This window comes from Armigeres subalbatus, chromosome 3 (genome assembly GCF_024139115.2).
Source record: "Armigeres subalbatus isolate Guangzhou_Male chromosome 3, GZ_Asu_2, whole genome shotgun sequence".
NCBI lineage: Eukaryota > Metazoa > Arthropoda > Insecta > Diptera > Culicidae > Armigeres > Armigeres subalbatus.
This window is the reverse complement of record NC_085141.1, coordinates 183,744,343-183,764,561: the sequence shown is the minus strand read 5'-3', so window position 1 is coordinate 183,764,561 and position 20,219 is coordinate 183,744,343. Positions and strand designations below refer to the sequence as shown.

Sequence of the window (20,219 nt, the reverse complement as noted above, 5' to 3'; positions counted from 1 at the left end):
AAGAGCTTCATGTGATCGGCATAATATAACACTCTAATGATTTTCAGAATGAAGGAAATGTCGTTTACGTACAAGATAAAAAGAAGAGGGCCCAAATGAGAGCCTTGAGGGACTCCCGAAGTGACTAGAATTGGTTTTGATTTGCGACCATTAAATTTGATAATTTGTTGGCGGTTAGTTAGGTATGATTCAAGCCATTTCAGAAGTCGTGGTTCAATTCCAATTTTGTGTAGTTTTAAAAGCAGCATATAGGTATATCAATGCGATCTAATGCCTTGCCAAAGTCTGTATATAGACCTCCTACATGATTGCCGTTATCCATTGAATTCAATGAAAAGTCTACGAATTGAAGCAGATTTGTTGAGGTCGAGCGACCTTTAAAAAAGCCGTGTTGCGTGTCAGATACTCTGTTTTTGATTTGCAAAAATCGCTTCTCGAGAAGTTTTGGAATGCAAGAGATAAGGGCTATGCCACGATAATTACGTACGTCTGATTTTCGACCAGATTTAAAAATTGGTACTAGAAAAGAGCTTTTCCATATATTTGTGAAGATTCCAGATTCCAGAGACTAATTGAAAAGTCAATACAGAGGAGTAGTGAGTTCTTTTGCTAATTTTTTAATAAATACTGGTGGAATCGTGTCCGGGCCAGGTCCCTTCGAAGCATCCAAGTTCATTAGAGCGTCGAAAATTTCCTGGACTTGAATTTGATTTACACCAACATCTCTAAAAAATTCTGGATAAAACGCGAAATAATCGCGGTCGCGATCTTCTTCCGAAAATGTAGTATAGATTTCTTGGAAAAAATTGACAAATAAATTACAGTTTTTTTCCGAGCTATTGCCAACATTTTCGTCGAGGTGCATTACAGATGGAAAATTGTCTGATTTTAATTTTGTTTTTACGTAATTAAAAAAGTTCTTTGAACAGGACTTTATTTCAATCTCAGTTTTTGAATTATATTCTTCAAGTGCATTACTGATGACTAGATTCAGTTGGTCGCAGATTTCCAAATATGTCGCTAAGTTTCGATCATTCTCTTCTTTCTTGTAGATTTTATGTGCTTTTTGTCTGCGATTTTTCAAATTTTTGATTTGACTGTTGTACCAGATTGGACTTTTTGAATTTCTTTCTCGTCGTTTTTTCTTTATGTAGTGGAATTTCTTGTTTAATAATATGCTGTAAAGTTTCGTTAAAAGTGTATGCAGCAGTATCGATAATTGACTGCCAATTCATACTATTTAATCTTAGTATAATTCTTTCATAGTCTGCTGAATGGTATTCGAAAACTTCCTCGTACTCAAAGTCGTTGGGTATTCGGTGGGCGTGAATGATTAAAGAATATTTTATTTCTGTGTGAAACGCTTCATTTTTCCATAGTGGATTTAATGTTTCAGTCACACAGAAATCTTCATATACGTTAGTTCATAAAAAGCCCAAATAGCATTGCTGTCTGTTTTTATATGGTTAATATGATTAAGCCAGTGGCGTAGCCACGGGGGTGGTTTTGGACATACCCCCCCCCAGAGACAACATATCTAGAAGAAATTTTTTTTTCGAAAAAAAAAAATTCAGAAACCCCCCCCCCCCCAGACCAATTTTGTGGCTACGCCAATGGATTGAGCCCAAATTTAGAAGTTGAATCGAAAATAAATTGCAATGTTTCATTGTCCCCAACGACTGGGAGTAGAATACTTTCATTTTCAGAATCCAGAATGTAATCGGCATTGCGTTGGTTAAAGTCACCATAGATGTGAACTTTGACCTCTGGAGGGAGTTGTGATAAAATTTGTTCAGCACATTGGAAAAAACTTTCATACGTGTTTTTATGAGCATGGTCAGGTGGAAAATACACCGAGGCAAACACGTGTGTTTCACGTGCGATGTATGATTTCACCCAAACATGCTCAAATTCTTTTAATTTAGTTGTAGGAATCATCTCTGAATTAATGAGAATGATCATGTGAGTTAACCTTCACATGATCAAGTTCATGGAGTTCAGATTATTGATCAAAGTTCATATTATTGATCAACATCAAAAACTTTTCAAAATCTGATCAGTTGAAAATTACAAAAAAAAACAATCAAATACCTTATCTAAAGGCGGTTTTGGGCATTAGAGGGTTAACTAGACTGTACTGTTTTGGTACAGATTTATCATATTAGATAATAGATTTTGAAAGCATTGAATATTTTATAAACTAATCCGTAAGATCAACGATTCTCAACCCATGTACATGTACCCCCGACTCTAATGATTTTCAGAATGAAGGAAATGTCGTTTACGTACAAGATAAAAAGAAGAGGGCCCAAATGAGAGCCTTGAGGGACTCCCGAAGTGACTAGAATTGGTTTTGATTTGTGACCATTAAATTTGATAATTTGTTGGCGGTTAGTTAGGTATGATTCACGCCATTTCAGAAGTCGTGGTTCAATTCCAATTTTGTGTAGTTTTAAAAGCAGCATATAGGTATATCAATGCGATCTAATGCCTTGCCAAAGTCTGTATATAGACCTCCTACATGGTTGCCGTTATCCATTGAATTCAATGAAAAGTCTACGAATTGAAGCAGATTTGTTGAGGTCGAGCGACCTTTAAAAAAGCCGTGTTGCGTGTCAGATACTCTGTTTTTGATTTGCAAAAATCGCTTCTCGAGAAGTTTTGGAATGCAAGAGATAAGGGCTATGCCACGATAATTACGTACGTCTGATTTTCGACCAGATTTAAAAATTGGTACTAGAAAAGAGCTTTTCCATATATTTGTGAAGATTCCAGATTCCAGAGACTAATTGAAAAGTCAATATAGAGGAGTGGTGAGTTCTTTTGCTATTTTTTTTTAATAAATACTGGTGGAAGCGTGTGCGGGCCAGGTTCCTTCGAAGCATCCGAGTTCATAAGAGCGTCGAAAATTTTCTGGACTTGATTTTGATTTATGCCAACATCTCTGAAAAATTCTGGATTAAGCGCAAAATGATCGCGGTCGCGATCTTCTTCCGAAAATGTAGTATAGATTTCTTTAAAAAAAAGGCAAATAAATTACAGTTTTTTTTAGCTTTTGCCAGCATTTTCGTCGAGGTGCATTACAGATGGAAAATTGTCTGATTTTAATTTTGTTTTTACGTAATTAAAAAAGTTCTTTGGACAGGACTTTATTTCAAGCTCAGTTTTTGAATTATATTCTTCAAGTGCATTACTGATGGCTAGATTCAGTTGGTCGCAGATTTCCAAATATGTCGCTAAGTTTCGATCATTCTCTTCTTTCTTGTAGATTTTATGTGCTTTTTGTTTGCGATTTTTCAAATTTTTGATTTGACTGTTGTACCAGATTGGACTTTTTGTATTTCTTTGTCGTCGTTTTTTCTTTAGTGGAATTTCTTGTTTAATAATATGCTGTAAAGTATCGTTAAAAGTGTATGCAGCAGTATCGATAATTGACTGCCAATTAATACTATTTAATCTTAGTTTAATTCTTTCATAGTCTGCTAAATGGTATTCGAAGACTTCCTCGTACTCAAAGTCGTTGGGTATTTGGTGGGCGTGAATGATTAAAGAATATTTTATTGCTGTGTGAAACGCTTCATTTTTCCACAGTGGATTTAATGTTTCAGTCACACAGAAATCTTCATATACGTTAGTTCATAAAAAGCCCAAATAGCATTGCTGTCTGTTTTTATATGGTTAATATGATTAAGCCAGTGGCGTAGCCACGGGGGTGGTTTTGGACATAACCACCCCCCCCCCCAGAGACAACATATCTAGAAGAAATTTTTTTCCGAAAAAAAAAATTTCAGAAACCCCCCCCCAGACCAATTTTCTGGCTACGCCAATGGATTGAGCCCAAATTTAGAGGTTGAATCGAAAATAAATTGCAATGTTTCATTGTCCCCAACGACTGGGAGTAGAATACTTTCATTTTCAGAATCCAGAATTATATCGGCATTGCGTTGGTTAAAGTCACCATAGATGTGAACTTTGACCTCTGGAGGGAGTTGTGATAAAATTTGTTCAGCACATTGGAAAAAACTTTCATACGTGTTTTTATGAGCATGGTCAGGTGGAAAATACACCGAGGCAAACACGTGTGTTTCACGTGCGATGTATGATTTCACCCAAACATGCTCAAATTCTTTTAATTTAGTTGTAGGAATCATCTCTGAATTAATGAGAATGAATATGTGAGTTAACCTTCACATGATCAAGTTCATGGAGTTCAGATTATTGATCAAAGTTCATATTATTGATCAACATTAAAAACTTTTCAAAATCTGATCAGTTGAAAATTACAAAAAAAAACAATCAAATACCTTATCTAAAGGCGGTTTTGGGCATTAGAGGGTTAAATAGACTGTACTGTTTTGGTACAGATTTATCATATTAGATAATAGATTTTGAAAGCTTTAAATATTTTATAAATTAATCCATAAGACCAGCGGTTCTCAACCCATGTACATGTACACCCGGAGGACGGCAATGGGAGTACCTTTGTTGGTCTTAGGGGGTTCCTAAGACAGAAGTGCATAATGACGGATGTTCTAATCGAAAAAACAAATCAACAAAAAACAAATATTCACACACTTATTAATATGATTGTCAAAACAGTACAAATTAGTTTCCTTCATTCTGATGAGACGCAGCAAAGCAGAAATAATAAAAAAGACAGTTGTGCGTTGCTTCCGTATTGAGTGATGTGCCTCTGAAAACGCGAGCACATCTTAATCTGGATTCCATGAGGATTGTCCTTGAAGTCAACCGAAAAGAAAACTACCACCGAACGGGGCTTCTTTTGGCAAATCTGTGGCGATTTGTGGCATGCTTTTCAAGAAGAGTACACGCGAGTTGCGGGTCTCCAGTTAGCCTGGCCAGTTTAAGTTGCCAATCCGGAGATGACGAGTTCTATTCTCGATCCGATGATTTCCATTACAATTTGCATATGAAATCGAAAGAGCGTTCCAGATGAAACACTCTGTAGATACTTCTTGATAAAACATTCAGACGCTTATAGTTAAAAAATGAAACGAAATCTAAAACAAAGGTTGCAGGAAAGAATCTATAGAAACATTATTTAAGGATCGTTCAGCAGAATCCTAAAGGAATCCCTCCAGGATAATATTGCAAGAATATTGCAAGCTGAATTTTAGAAACTGTCCACAGTATTTATGCTCCTTCAGTGCTTTCAATTCTAAACGAAATTAGCTTAGCTTAGCTTGATTGATTGTATACATCTTAGTTGCTAGTCTTGATTGATCGAAAAACAAAAAATATGCACAGCTCATCATTTGAATGGCCTCCTTGGGATTAGAAAACTATTCTTACTGCACATGCTTTGGAGTTTCGTTAAATTCAAGAGCAATAACGATGCCGGCCACGGCCTCACAGTCAATTTAGGATTAAAAGAGGAAAATTGGTTCAACACTCATTGCTACAAGAGACCGAGGAATCCTCTGCATCTCCATGAGTGCCACGGAAAAGGGATAGTTGGTTAGTGGAGGAAGTAATTCATGGAAAGCCACCAAATATTTATTGTGAGCGAAGTTATTTTCAACACACGATGAAAACCTCAATTCAAATCAACCCAACGAGGAATCGATATGCTTCGTTTAATGAGCTTCTACAACACGACCGATCCCACACTAATGAATAATTGTCTGCTCTTGGTTGTAGAAATCATTTTTTTTACTTCGCGTTCTCCCGTACTAGCTGTCGTGCCCAGCACCAACAAGATCGATTTTGCACCATGCTGATACAAGAAGATATTTTAAACAATTTTATGTTATGGTTATTTCTATGAAGGAAAATTTATTTATTTATTTGTCGCCAATCAAGGCCGTATTGTTCCATTGAATGCATATATGTAGTACGAAATAACATGTTTAAGTAATAGGTTACAATATTGTATAATAGAATTTATTATACAATTAAATGGTTCTACTGTCGATAACCTGACGATTACAAAAATACTGATATTGATTCATGAAAATTATCTCCATTCAACTCGGTCCATGGCGGCAGCACATTACTAACCACGCAGTTTACGGAGGGTTCGCAATTCGTCATCCTTTTTGCTCCCTGCACACCGTCGCCATTCGCATTGCCATCGCAACAGGAACAGCAGGGACTATACCCATAGCCTTGTTGAGCTCTCCGCAGCTCACGGCAAGTTATAGGGCTTACCTCGAGTGTGGTGGGGTTTGACAATCGGGTCCTGGTAAACTTCTAAAAAGAGCTGTATCAGGGATTAAATCCTAAAGAGAATGAACAAGTCTCTCACTTATCATCTCTGTGTACATACACGATATGTAGCATCCCGCGAGAGATTTATTTCGCAAGCTCTAATGATAGAGCACTGATTCGAGAGGTTAAACCCTGTTGGCGCTATAACCGTGACCAACTCCGGTTGGGTCGGATGGACTGTATTTCGGGATTCGGAATAAAAGATTCAACACCATCAGATTTCACTTTAACTTAATCACTACTTTATTTTTACATTCACTTAATTTACACACTACGAGGTATATTCGCGACGGTAGAAAATTAACTGATTCGTTATACATCGAGCTAGGATATTTATACTTTAATTTTAAGAGCTGGAATTATCTGGAATGTTCGAAAAATAGAAAGATCTGCAATATTCAAGAAGATTTGGCTGCACTGCCTGAGAAGAGTAGCTCACGTTCACTCACGTAAATGTCATTCATTCGGGCCATGTTCATTCAGATGGTTAGCACCATCAATAGTGTTTCCTGTCATATACATGACTGATGCTAACTATCATTGCAATTTGTTTTGATGTTGCAGTCGTTCGGTGGGTGGCGATGGGTGGTTTGGTCGTTTTCAGTGCTCAGCGTGTTGTTGACAAATTCACTGCTCGCAGAAGTTTCATCTAGTTCATTCCGTACGGAACATACACCCCCCGGTTGACACGAAAGTTCAACAAGTTGCAAGAGAACTGTTGTCCTCGATCGGCAAAACAGCAATCCTGTTGATTGATCGTCGAAACGTTGCTCCACCTGAAAATACGTCGATTGCTCGCACCAATCCATCTGGACCTGGATAAACTTGAGATATACGTCCGAGTTTCCAATTAAGTGGCGGCTGTGCCTTGTCTTCAATCAACACTATCATTCCTGGACGTATGTTAGTTGCCTTCCTTATATTTTTTCGATCTTGGTTGAAGACTGCAAACATAGTCCTTAGTCCACGATTTCCAAAAATCCTCGCGCATCTTTTGAAGATGTTTCCACCGTTTCAGCCGATTAGCATGTACATTTTCGAGTGAGGGTTCTGGAATTGCAGTTAGTGGACGCCCAATCAGGTAATGTGCTGGTGTTATTACTTCATCATCTGCGGGATCAGTAGAAATTGAGAACAGTGGTCTAGAGTTAAGCACTGCTTCAATTTCCGTGAGCACGGTTGCGAGTTCTTCGTAAGATAGCTTAGAATCTCCGATAACTCTGATCAAATGCCTTTTTGTTGATTTTACAGCGGCCTCCCAAAGGCCACCGAATTCTGGAGCATTGGGAGGAATGAAATGCCATTCAATTCGTTTGGGTTGACAAAAGGATTGGATACGTTCGTTAAAGCATTGGTCCTGGAATTGTTTATAGAGCTTGTGTAGTTCGTGCTGTGCTCCACGAAAATTTGTTGCATTATCGGAATGCAACTGATGGATCATTCCTCTACGGCTCACAAAGCGTTGAAGTGCTGCAATAAATGCATCGGATGTTAGGTCGGACACTGCCTCAAGGTGTATAGCCTTAGTTGCCATGCAAACAAAAACAGCCACATAACACTTTGTGTATCGTGCTCGATAATTTCCCATTTTGATCCACAGTGGTCCCGCATAGTCTACACCACTCACTGCAAAAGGAGGTGATGGAGTAACTCTAGATGGTGGAAGGCTTCCCATAAGCTGCGTCGCCATCTGTGGCCTTGTGCGGAAACATCGTACACAAGTCCTTGTAATATGTCTAATGGTTGACCTGGCGTTTAACAACCAAAATTTGTGACGGATTACAGACGTCAATCCATTTTGACCTAGATGTAGATGTTCGATATGCAAAGCTTGAATCATCAATTTTGTGAGACGATGTTTGCTTGGCAATATTATTGGGTGTTTCTGGTTCATTGTCAAGTTAGATTGCTGAAGACGTCCTCCAACACGAAGCACTCCATCGATGAGAATTGGATTCAAATTTCCTATTTTGCGACACGGAACCCCTGTTTCCACTCGACAGATTTCCTCGGCTAGTTCAGAATACTGCAACATTTTAAGTATCGTATGATTCGCTTGCCGAAGCTCTTTGATCGTGACATATCGCAGTATTGTTCGTTTGGATTTGTCCTTTGTCCGGGTGTTGCAAATAAACCGAATAACTAGAGCCATGATTCTTTCTATTTTCCTGAAGTCACTGAATCGGTTGAATAATGGAAATTCTTCTTCTACTGCTATTGCAACTGTTTCAGAGTTTGTTATTTCAGGCAAGACATGATCAGGGATGTCTACTACAGGTTCTGCTTCATATTCACGGTTCGTCAAAAAATTCGGTCCGTACCACCAAAGCTCGTTGTCGTTCAAATCGTCTGGAAGTTGTCCTCTAGAGATAATGTCAGCTGGATTGTCTCTGGATCGTATGTAGCGCCATTCATATCCATCTGTGTTGCTGTTAATCTCGTGGATACGATTTCGTACAAAACCTTGAGTCGATGCGTGGGTAGCTTCATCCAAGCTAAAACTATTTGGCTGTCTGACCAAAGAACGACGTAACGGAAATCCATTTGTACGACAGGTATAACTCTTTGTACCAGCCTGGTTAGCAGTAAAGCAGCACATAATTCCTTCCGGGTGTCGACAGCTCATGTAACGGTGCAACCTTCGATTTACTAGTGACAAGTTTTAATTTAGCTGATCCATCGGCGAAAATGCTTCTGATATAAATACACGCACCATACGCCAAAGCGGATGCATCGGCGAACCCGTGTAATTCATAGCATATTGCATCGTTGAACGTTATCCGTCTAGGAATTGAAATTTTCTCCAGAGCTGATAATGCACTTGAAAATTTGTCCCAAGCATCCTGAATTTCCTGGTTCACTGGATCATCCCAAGCAACTTTACATTTCCACAGTTGCTGGACAAGGAGTTTAGCGACGACAATTACTGGTGAGATAAGTCCTAGCGGATCAAATAGTTTTGCCACTTCGGAATATATGATCCTTTTGGTAGCACGATGTTGTATGTCACGTTGAACGGGTTTAGCTATGCGGAAAATGTCATCCCTTGGATCCCATAGTAAACCAAGTACCTTTATAGCGCTGTTTGGTCCGCTTTCTTCCAAACCGTTCAGTTGCTCTTGTTGATCCTTTGGTATGTGTTCTAAGAAGGGTTTTGAATTGGAGCACCATTTATGAAGAGAAAATCCTCCTTTCTTCATGATGCCCCTCAGTTGATCTGCTGCTTCGATGGCCGCTGCAAGTGAATCTGCCCCAGAAAGAACGTCGTCCACGTAAAAATCCTCCTTGACAATTCTTGCACCGACAGGAAAATCGAATGCTTCGTCTTCAGCTAGTTGCTTCAAGCACCTGGTGGCTTGAAACGGAGCTGCTGCTGTCCCGTACGTTACCGTTGTAAGCTCCAAGACCCGAATTTTATCATATGGTTGCTCTCGCCAAAAGACACGTAGAAATGGTGTATCTTGTGGATGCATGTTTATCTGTCGATACATTTTTGGCACATCGGCAGTAAATGCGATCCGGTGCGTACAGAACTTCAGCATTATATCGTATAGCTCCTTCTGTATTGTTGCACCCACTTGAAGCACATCGTTAAGCGATAGACTAGCCTCGGTAGGTTTAGCACTAGCATCGAATACTACTCTGCACTTGGTAGTAGAACTGGACGGACGTAGTATAGCGTGATGCGGAAGATAATAATATTGCTGATTCGGGTCATCTTTTTCCTCTTGGATTTCTCTACAGTGTCCTAATTCTTCATACTCACGCATGAATTGTATATACTGCTCTTTCAAATCTAAATCCCGTTGAAGCCTATGTTGCAACATTTGGAATCTCTTCAAAGCCACTGACCGGCAGTCACTTACCTCCTTGACGTTTGCTCTAAAAGGCAGCCTTACCATGTATCGTCCGTCGCTTGTCCGTTGATGAGTGGCGACGAAATGAGCTTCGCACTCTTGTTCCTCACTGGTTAATGGACTTACGGTTGGCACTTCTTCAATCTGCCAAAAACGTTGAATAGCTTCTTCGACTTCATCCAAGGATGCTATGAATGAATGTTGAACTTGGCTTTCCATTGATTTTCCTCTGAAGACGCCAGCCACCACCCATCCTAGGGTTGTTTCATGTAGATCCGGAAATTCATCGTCGAGTTTTATGTGCCCTGGACGGAGTAGTTGGAAAAATAATTCTGCACCCAAAAGCATATCTATTTTTTTCGGTTTGTAGAATTCCGGATCAGCTAGTTGCACGCCGAATGGTATATTCCATGACGAAGTATCTACTTTTGATGCAGGAATTACTCCAGTCACATTTGGCGTTACAAGGCATTGCACTTGTGCTTGATAGTCTGTGATGCGGGATCGGAACTTGACTACCACCTTATCATTGGCGACCGTTTTGACATCGTTTATTCCTCTAATTGGGACAGATACACGGTGCCTTTGACTTCCAATGCGGCTTGCAAACTCATCTGTAACAAAGTTGACTTGGGATCCGCTGTCCAAGAGAACACGACACGAATGCGGCTGATCGTTTTTGTCTAATACTTTCACAACAGCAGTTAACAAGAACACTGTTTTTGTAGAATGTGCATAATTGCATGAGAAGGATGTGGTTGGAATCTCTGTTGCAGCTGACGATCCAAAATATGACTCCTTGGTCAGATCTGATCTTGGCATCTTGGCATCTTGGACCAAAACGGATATGTTGGGTTTCGGTTCTTGCTTTACCTCGTCATTATGAAGCTGCGTATGATGCCGTTTCTGACATTTCTGGCATGATTTTGTCGATAAGCATTCTCTGGAACCGTGTCCTTTACGAAGACAGTTGAAGCAGGCACCGGAGGCACGTACCTTCTCCATTCTCTTGTCAAACGGCAGTGTATTTAAAAGGTTACACTGGTAGTTAAAATGCGAACCTTTACAAAAATCGCAAAATTCCCTTTTTGGTTCTGTTGCTGCGGCGTGAACTTTTATATTGATTGCCTTCGATGTACAGGTATGTTCCGTTTTTATCAACACGGTCCGTGAGTTTCAGTTGATAAAATCGGAACAGTGACAAAATCGGAATAATTTTCTTAGGCGATTTTTTAAGCTAAAATTTTAGTAAAATTTATTCATTGCTGATAAAATGTGAGATGTTCAGGTTCTAACATTTTTAAATGCTAAAGGACTGTCTATAAACCACGTGAACATGCTAGTGGGTGGCAAGGGTTAGTCAAAAGACATAGGAAATATATATTTATCATCAATGGTGACTGGTGAGGTTCATGACAAGTAAGGAGTGCATCAAGGGAACGTCCATAAATGATGTTACGAAAAAATAACCATTGTCAATCCTTCGTACATTCATTGTCTCACTTTTTGTATGAAATTTCACATAAATTGATATGAGTAGTCACACTTTTAGAAACCCTCTCCCTCCCTCTCCTCCGCGTGACGTAATTTATGAACGTTCCCTAAGATAAGGTGGCATCCGTTGATAACATAACAAAAAATTGAAAATATTTGACCTCCTTAACCCTTTCGGGACGGATGGGTCATATATGCCCAGCGTTTGAGATTGGCTGTGAAAAACTACCGAAGAGAGCTAGGTCCCCAGTTTCTTCAGCAAAAATGTTCATCAGGATGTCGGCTACCCAGGAAAAATATTGGAGGTCAAGTTTGACTATACCCTGAAGACCTAGATATTCTAAACCTTGGAAAGATTTTGCTTCTGACAGCTTGCAGATGAATCTGAAATATTTGGATCCTATACCACATTGTTTAATAAATATAAATAATAAATCTGAACACTCAATCAAGTTTAGTCATCTTGATCGTTGAGACAGTTATTAGTTTTCTGAATTACGAGATGCTCAAGGTTCTCCAAAACGTTTTCGAATTCAGCCCACGGTATCTACCAAATCAACCAAGGCTTATACAAAGCCATCATCATCGGCATATACCCAATCCAGTCCAATAGGCACTAGCGCATAATTTAAATCCAGTTTTCTCAATGATGGTCAAGGTATTCCAAAACGTTACCAAGTGCAACCCAAAGTATCTACCGGACAACCAAGGCTTCATGCAACGTCCTCAACGTCGATATGTTCAATAAGCATGTGCGCATCATGCAAACCCAATTATCTTAAATTTGAGATGTTCAAGGTACTCCAAAACATTATCGAGCTCAAGGTATCTACCAGGTCAATCAATCAAAGTTTTTGCAATGTATTTGGCAATATCCAATAGGAATAATGTAAACACAATTTTCTGGAATACGAGGTGTTCACGGTTAGATCCGGTCCGGTCTAAAATATTTAATAAGTTCCAGTTGGAATGTAGAGCCAAAGCAAAAGAAGAAGATGTCCAAGGTCCTCCAAAATGATCTTGAGTTAAGATCAAGATATCTATTAGATGCACAATAACTAAGGAGGTGTTTGTATCGAGCAATTTAGCTGCGGACTTTTTTGTTGAGGCGTATAACGGACTTGGATGATTACATAAAACAATACGACTTCCAGAATATTTTAGCCAACCGTAAAGGCCTGCAATGGTTCTAGCTAGTGATGATTGAAGTCATATAAGCTAAATGGTTTCACTAGGGTATCATATCTAACATCATTCATAAGTTGGATCATTGGATAGGTCAAAGCCGTTTTGAAAATTCGGTAGTGAAATGATCTGAGATCCATGACGTTTTGAAGAGATGTAATAAAGTCAGTATTGAGATGTGGAACAGAAATTCTTGGAAAATTGTTCGAAAAGACTATCAAAGTAACCGTCAAAATATTTTTGTATGGCATCATTTGTTCCAACGATTCGATATCGAGTCTTAGAACATAAACTCATGGAGGGTCCACTGTAACTTGTAGAAGAATTAAGTGATATCCTACCAGCTCGATGGAACTGCTGGAATGTTTATGAGGTTATGCACGGATATATCATTTAGGACTTGTTTGAACGGGAAGATCACATGTTCGGAACTCAAGGACGTTTTGAACAACCAAGAAGGCCTGTAATCGCTTGTAAAAATAATGAGTGAAATACTATCGGCTAAATGGATCTGCTGGGATGTTCAACGATGCACGAATACGTCGTTCAAGGCTTGGTTGATCGGGTATATCACATGTTCTGAGCTCCAGGGCGTTTTGGAGACCCTAAAATAGTTTACGTTTATTCAAAACTCGTTCAATTTATGTCTTATGAGCACATAGATATTTTTGGACATAAATCCCAGCTTAGGAGATTTTGTTTGTAGACATATTTCCTAATGCATTCGAGGATATGTACTCCAGAACAGTTTGGACGGCCTAGAACATCCGAAAAAGTTTCTCAACGATTTTTCGGTTATATCAGAACGCCAGATAACAATGTAATCCTTCGTCCTGAAGTAATAAAGGGCAAACAAACCCGCATCTTGTCTCTTTTATTCTTTTATTTCGATGGGAAGAAGTCGGTAAAGAGAAACCTTGTCTTGTTAGTTACGGCTTTTTACCGCTAGTGCTAGAAATACTATAAATACAACATTTGGCCAGACACTAACCCAAGATATTTATTTTTAAAAGCTAAATCTCTAAAAAATGATTGAATTTTCTTGTTGATAAAAACGGAATAATTTTGTTGACGAAATCGGAGCGTGATAAAATCGGAGCGTGACAAAATCGGAACGTGATAAAATCGGAACATATCTGTAGTTTGTTGTTTAGGATTCAGTTTAAGTTCCGTAAACGCTAATTCACAGTTTTCTAGCGTTTGGCATCTTGCTTGAAGGAACGTGATTGTTTGCACATACTTTGGCAGCTCACCTTTTTTCTGTGTTGCTTCCCACGCCATCCTTGTGGCATGGTCCATAGCGGAGGTAAGAATATGTATTAAAAACAACTCGGAAACGCCTAGAAACTCCTGCTTAAGGTATTTCAAACTCTCAACATGGCGCGTACAGTCGTCTAGTAAACGTCGCAACTCCTTACATGACCCTGAAGACATTTTCGGGATGTCGAAAAGGCCACGAATATGCGTCTCCACAATGATCCTTTTATTCTCATATCTCTCGGTAAGAATGTCCCACGCTTGCTGGTAATTTCCTTCACTTATCACTCGAGTATCAAGGACCCCAGCAGCAGCACCAACAAGAGCTTTGTCCAGATGATACAGCTTAATCGCATCCGAGTCTCCAGAATTAGCCATCAAGTCCTGGAATATGGCTTTAAATTTTGTCCAATTGGCGTAGGATCCATCAAATGTGGGAATAGGCGCTTTTAATGGTTGCTGCTGCACTATTACTTGGGGCTGTGAGCTTTGGGTTTTAACGGTTTTTGATTCATATGCCATCATCAATTCTTCAATAGCTGTTCGCACATGATCATAACGATCTTCGAAGGCAATGTACACTTCTTCTTGTTGTCTAAATGCTTCATCCGGAATCACTGCAACGAGTTTGGTATGCACAGCGCTGAATTCGGAATAAGCATCATCCACTTTCTTCATGTAGGTTTTGAGCTGAGCAAGACTAATATGATCTTGGGCAGAAGAAAGTGTTCTCTGCACTCTCGCTAGTTTCAGATTTACTTGATCTCGTTGGCGGGAAAGGGATGACAGCTCCTTCAGCGTTACTGCGTCTGCGGATGTCTCCCAGTTGGTACACCTTTCTTGTAGTTTCTGTTTTTCGGCTTCAGCCTTAGTAGCTGACCTGGTCATAAGTGTGCGATCCATAGTGGCGAGAATTTCGGAAACGTTAAACACTTCACAATGTGCAATAATAGGGATTTTCACGGAAGTCTTGAATAAATTCACACGCGATGTTGCTTTCGGAAACGCAATCGGGTCGTATTTTCCACGGAACTTCTCGAAACTACTCCACACGCGACGTTGCTCATAAAGCACTTTTCGGAAACGCTATTGAATCGGATTTTCCACGGAACCTTTCGAAATGAATTCACACGCGACGGTCTTGCGGCTGTTCCTCGGATCGATACACGTTGGATACACGTTACCACACAAACGTGTCTGGCGGTTATGGTGTTGTCACTTTTCAAAGGCGGCACTGGATCCGGTTCGAAGGACCACTATGTTGGCGCTATAACCGTGACCAACTCCGGTTGGGTCGGATGGACTGTATTTCGGGATTCGGAATAAAAGATTCAACACCATCAGATTTCACTTTAACTTAATCACTACTTTATTTTTACATTCACTTAATTTACACACTACGAGGTATATTCGCGACGGTAGAAAATTAACTGATTCGTTATACATCGAGCTAGGATATTTATACTTTAATTTTAAGAGCTGGAATTATCTGGAATGTTCGAAAAATAGAAAGATCTGCAATATTCAAGAAGATTTGGCTGCACTGCCTGAGAAGAGTAGCTCACGTTCACTCACGTAAATGTCATTCATTCGGGCCATGTTCATTCAGATGGTTAGCACCATCAATAGTGTTTCCTGTCATATACATGACTGATGCTAACTATCATTGCAATTTGTTTTGATGTTGCAGTCGTTCGGTGGGTGGCGATGGGTGGTTTGGTCGTTTTCAGTGCTCAGCGTGTTGTTGACAAATTCACTGCTCGCAGAAGTTTCATCTAGTTTTTTTTCCGTACGGAACAAACCCCATGATAAATTTCTTTTAGAAAGCTCCAAATGCGGGGAGCACTGGCTCTGATAACGCATTTTAACTTGTTCTACACAGCTGTGCAGTAACCAACACGAAATAAGCGAAAACAAAGCGAGAATCACCATTTTTCTGGGGGGCTGCCTATCCGATTCTGTTTTTTCGCACTAGTATACAAGTTTGATAAATTTGTTATCATGGCTTGTTATGATTTGGAACAGTTTTTGCCTCTCTTTTATCGTTGTTCGTTATCTATTGAGAGCGATTTCTGCAAACCCTGGGCTGTATCCATCCGCAAGCAGGCTCTGTACCAAAGTAATCGTTTAGGGGCCTTTCACAAATTACGTAACGCTGTAGGGGGAGGGAGGGGGTCAAGCCGAGTGTTACGATCCATACAAAAAAATTAAACCTTTCATACAAAAAGTGTTACGAGGGGGAGGGTGGGGGCCCAAAATCACCAAATTTAGCGTTACGTAATTTTAGAAAGAACCCTTACCGCTCAAAGCGCATGACACGACGACCTCCGGCGAAACAGGATGTTTGGTACAACAAGTCGCCATACAATTGGTAACGACCTGAACGTAGAGCCAACCTAATAGCCAATATTTTCTGTGAATATAGAAGCGTACTTAATTTGGAGTCTGAATCTGAATTCACAGCGAAAATATACCTACGGGGTACCAAAAACAATACCAATGTCTTAACCTCTTAAAAAAAGGTTCAGAACCGCTTCATAAGACAATAGATTTATTTTATCTATTTCTCAGGATAAGCTTTAATATAACTGATTATTATCATTGATTTTATTAATAATCTCATCAACACGCACTGCTTATATGAAAGGAGACCCAAAAACAAGCACAGCTCGATGAGTCATGCTATAAAATTCTGGCTCCACATGCGTTGCGTTGCGTTGTAACGGAGTATTTCGTAGATTGCATACTGATAGTTGTCATGTATATTCTTTACCTTTCTTACCCCAATTGCTTATGGATTTCTATTTGGGATTCAATGGAAATCCAAATGGGGGTCCAAAATAATAAAACATGAAAGCTATCATTGCCGGCCACGCCCATCTTCTCCGTTACTAGGAAAGGGAAGGAAATGATGATATGACATCTACTTAACGAGAGGCCAGCGACTCACCGACGCCCTCATAGATGTCAAGGAATTGGATGGTGGGTAGCAGGCTTGTAAAATGTCATCTGCATGTCATTTGACTAATTTGCTCATAACTTTCTTTAGAAGCAAAATTTCTTCCATAATTTTGAATGTACTCATAACGCTTGAGTAGGGTTATATTTTTGTCCAAGGGTACATTGCTCTAAGTATAACATCAAAGGCTGGAGAGTGAAAACTCTCCAAAATGTCACGTGTCATTTGACATAATGTCATTTGAATGACATTTTGCCTCCCACGCCCCAGATTACATATTTACAGCAAAGTCTCGTTAGACAAAGTTGTAGGCCCATTTAACCGCTATAAGTTCGTCATACAACATGAATTGATAGCTACCTTCTGAAACAAGTTCTGGGAAAATTATACAAACGAATGCAAATGACATTTTACAACACTGGTGGGTAGGGTATGTGGTTTAGGAGTATCATTATGAGCAAATGATATAAAATTTGTGGAAATACGTTAGGAGTGACTTTGCTAAGAAATTTATGTCACTCCATTATCCTTGCCGATGATTTTCCTCGGATGGGGCGAAGGTATTAGCCTTGCCCTGGCTAATAGCCTAGGTTTAAGCGCCTTTGCTCGCTCTCTGAAACGAAAAAAGAGCAAAAAGAAATTAAATTCCCCTTCCCCCCTGATATGATAGTTTCAATCGTCAATTATGATTAGGACAATAATAGTTCACCTTACCTTAATTCCGCTTTTATGTACGTTCATTCATATGATAGTCAATCCAAGATCCTGTTACTTACTATATTTCAATCAACATCACACATGGCCTTCACAGTACACCCTGTTGTTTTTGTTTTCTTCTCCTTTGCGTTTCTTTGCTTATCCTCTATCTGTAAACTCCCATATACCACTAGATACCACACGATACTATTTCTACCACCACTTCCGTGAAGTGCAAAACCAAACCATTAACGATTGCTGTTAGAGAATAAAATCATTACTCCTTCCACCCTCTCTACCGAGACCACACAACAATAGCACCGACCAGCAAAACCACACAGAGTTCACGCTTCAAACAATAGTTACACAGATCCGATAAATGTTAATAACTCATTTCTTTTCTTGTTGACTGTTTTCTTTAGATTTCCCAACTTGCTTCTATATACATTCGCCGAATTCCTCAAAACAGACCGTCCCCGCAGCATAACCTCACACGCCCGCAGCTCATCACTTCCTCTCTCCCCCTCAAATATACCACCAGCCAACTATACCCTCAGTAGAACCGCCAACAACAACTCCACACTTCCACACCCACACCCTCTACCCCGTGGCCACCTGAACGACACCAGCAGCCGACAGTACCCACCCACCGCCAGACCACAACTCCCTACTTCCTCCCTTCCGAGGCCCCCTCAACGACACCAGCACCTTGTTTTTCGTATCGAATCACCCGTTATTCCACTATTCAAATCCGCCAATTCTTCGATTTTTTTTTCCTTTGGCACTTTCTATTCTGAATCACACTGTAACTACCGAACAATTAGGAACTTCCACCGTAACCGTAAAACATTTCAGACTTTTGAAGCCGAATAATCCGGAACTGATATAAAATTGCAGAATTTTTTTTCGGACGAAGCTGAAACACGTCAATCCGTGAGCAAAGACTACTACGATTTTTCTGCTATAAAATTCTGGCTCCACATTTCCAGAAAATCACATTTCATCCTCATTTATTATAAAAAGGCGGTTAAAGCAGTTATCAAGAATAACTAGTAGAATGTTCTAAAACAATCGTATAACATTCAACAAAATTTAGATTTTTTTCTATTTGTTGCCTGTTTACGAGAAAACTAATTGTAGGTAAAATGTGTATACATATTCAATCGAGAAATAATCTTTTTATAGAAGGTCGCCTAAAAACGAGTTCACATATCTATATATAAAACTCGCGTATGAAAAACGCATAAAAACCGTCCCAGTGAATCAGCGATCACATTGAATCCGATGATGCATACTTACTTTAACCGCTCACCTTATGAATTACTTCGATTCTAGCGGCTGTATTTCCTAGGGGGTTAGGAACAAAAGGTCAAAAGACAAAAGGTCAAAAGACTAAAGGCCGAAGGGTCAAATGGTCGAAAAGGACAAAAGGTCGAAATAGACAAAAAACTGAAACGGAGAGAATCAATTTCGCACAATGCAAGTTTTATTCATTTCTCTAATCGACAAGAACTATTTAGATATTTTATAATATTATTTCATGGTAATTACTCCTTCTCTTAAAATTGCTCCTTCTTCAACTTTGATTGCTGAGTTGAGTGTATTAATTCTGCTTGAAGTTAAATGCATTTTACAAGTTCCTTTGGAATACACCCAACTCTTATCAACTTATTCTTGATGGACCTTTTGTCCCTTTCGATCTGTTGTTTTTTCGAACTTTTTTTTCCTTTCTACCTTTTGTCCCTTTCGACCTTTTGTATTTCGAACTTTTGTCCTTTCGACCTTTTGTCATGGATTCGCGTATGGTACGGTATGTCTACACATCCTTCAATCCTAGTAGATTCGTGATATGTATCATGTTGAAAATACTACTCGAACACGATGCATCTCAAAGAATCTTCTCTGCGGCAAACATAACGCAGTAGGCCTGGCCCCTTTGACGTTTATTCCGTACCAGTGGTATGTAAGTGGATGAAAGCCTCAATATTGACGAAAATAAATTATTGGGCGTCATCTAACTCAATAATTTTCCAGGATGCTTTCTTTGTACTGGTTGCGTTTGTGTTCGATTGGATCAGATAAGATTAGATTAGATTAGTGGATAGAATTATCACACATTTACAGAAACACGTATCAATTCGATGTTACCTATACTCAACGCTGAGTGTCGCATTCACAGATGCTGTCACTTACCATTTTCGGTTTTTGCGGCTGCAATCCAACAGTCATATAAAATGGTAGCGGGCTTATCGTTGTAGGGTAAAAGACCCAATAGTGGAGGAACTAAGCATGTTCCACCATTATTTGTTGGTTTACACTAAGCCTATACTTCATTTCACTTACCTCAAGGGTGCACATGGAAGATTATTAATTTTATTTGATGCGAAAGGGGTCCTGATTGCAATAGCATCCATCATTGTTACCTAAAATGGTACCTCCAATTATTGGTGCAGTGTTCCAATAGTTGCGGTATTTTTTAATTCGTGTTCCTATAGTTGCGAATCCCATTGTTTTCATATGGGACTCGCAACTATAGGAAC

General features: G+C 39.5%; 1 protein-coding gene across 1 annotated transcript; it reads right to left on the bottom strand.

Annotated features, from left to right (window-relative positions):
- Positions 1-8,810: 8,810 nt before the first annotated feature.
- LOC134222171 (uncharacterized) lies at positions 8,811-11,093 on the bottom strand. The gene has a single exon (XM_062701314.1). It carries the CDS (start codon positions 11,091-11,093, stop codon positions 8,811-8,813), a length of 2,283 nt encoding a protein of 760 aa, XP_062557298.1.
- Between the last annotated feature and the right edge of the window lie 9,126 nt (positions 11,094-20,219).

What these genes read in the sequence shown, in the direction of transcription:
- LOC134222171 (XM_062701314.1), bottom strand. Translation starts at nt 11,093, where the DNA reads ATGGAGAAGGTACGTGCCTCCGGTGCCTGCTTCAACTGTCTTCGTAAA.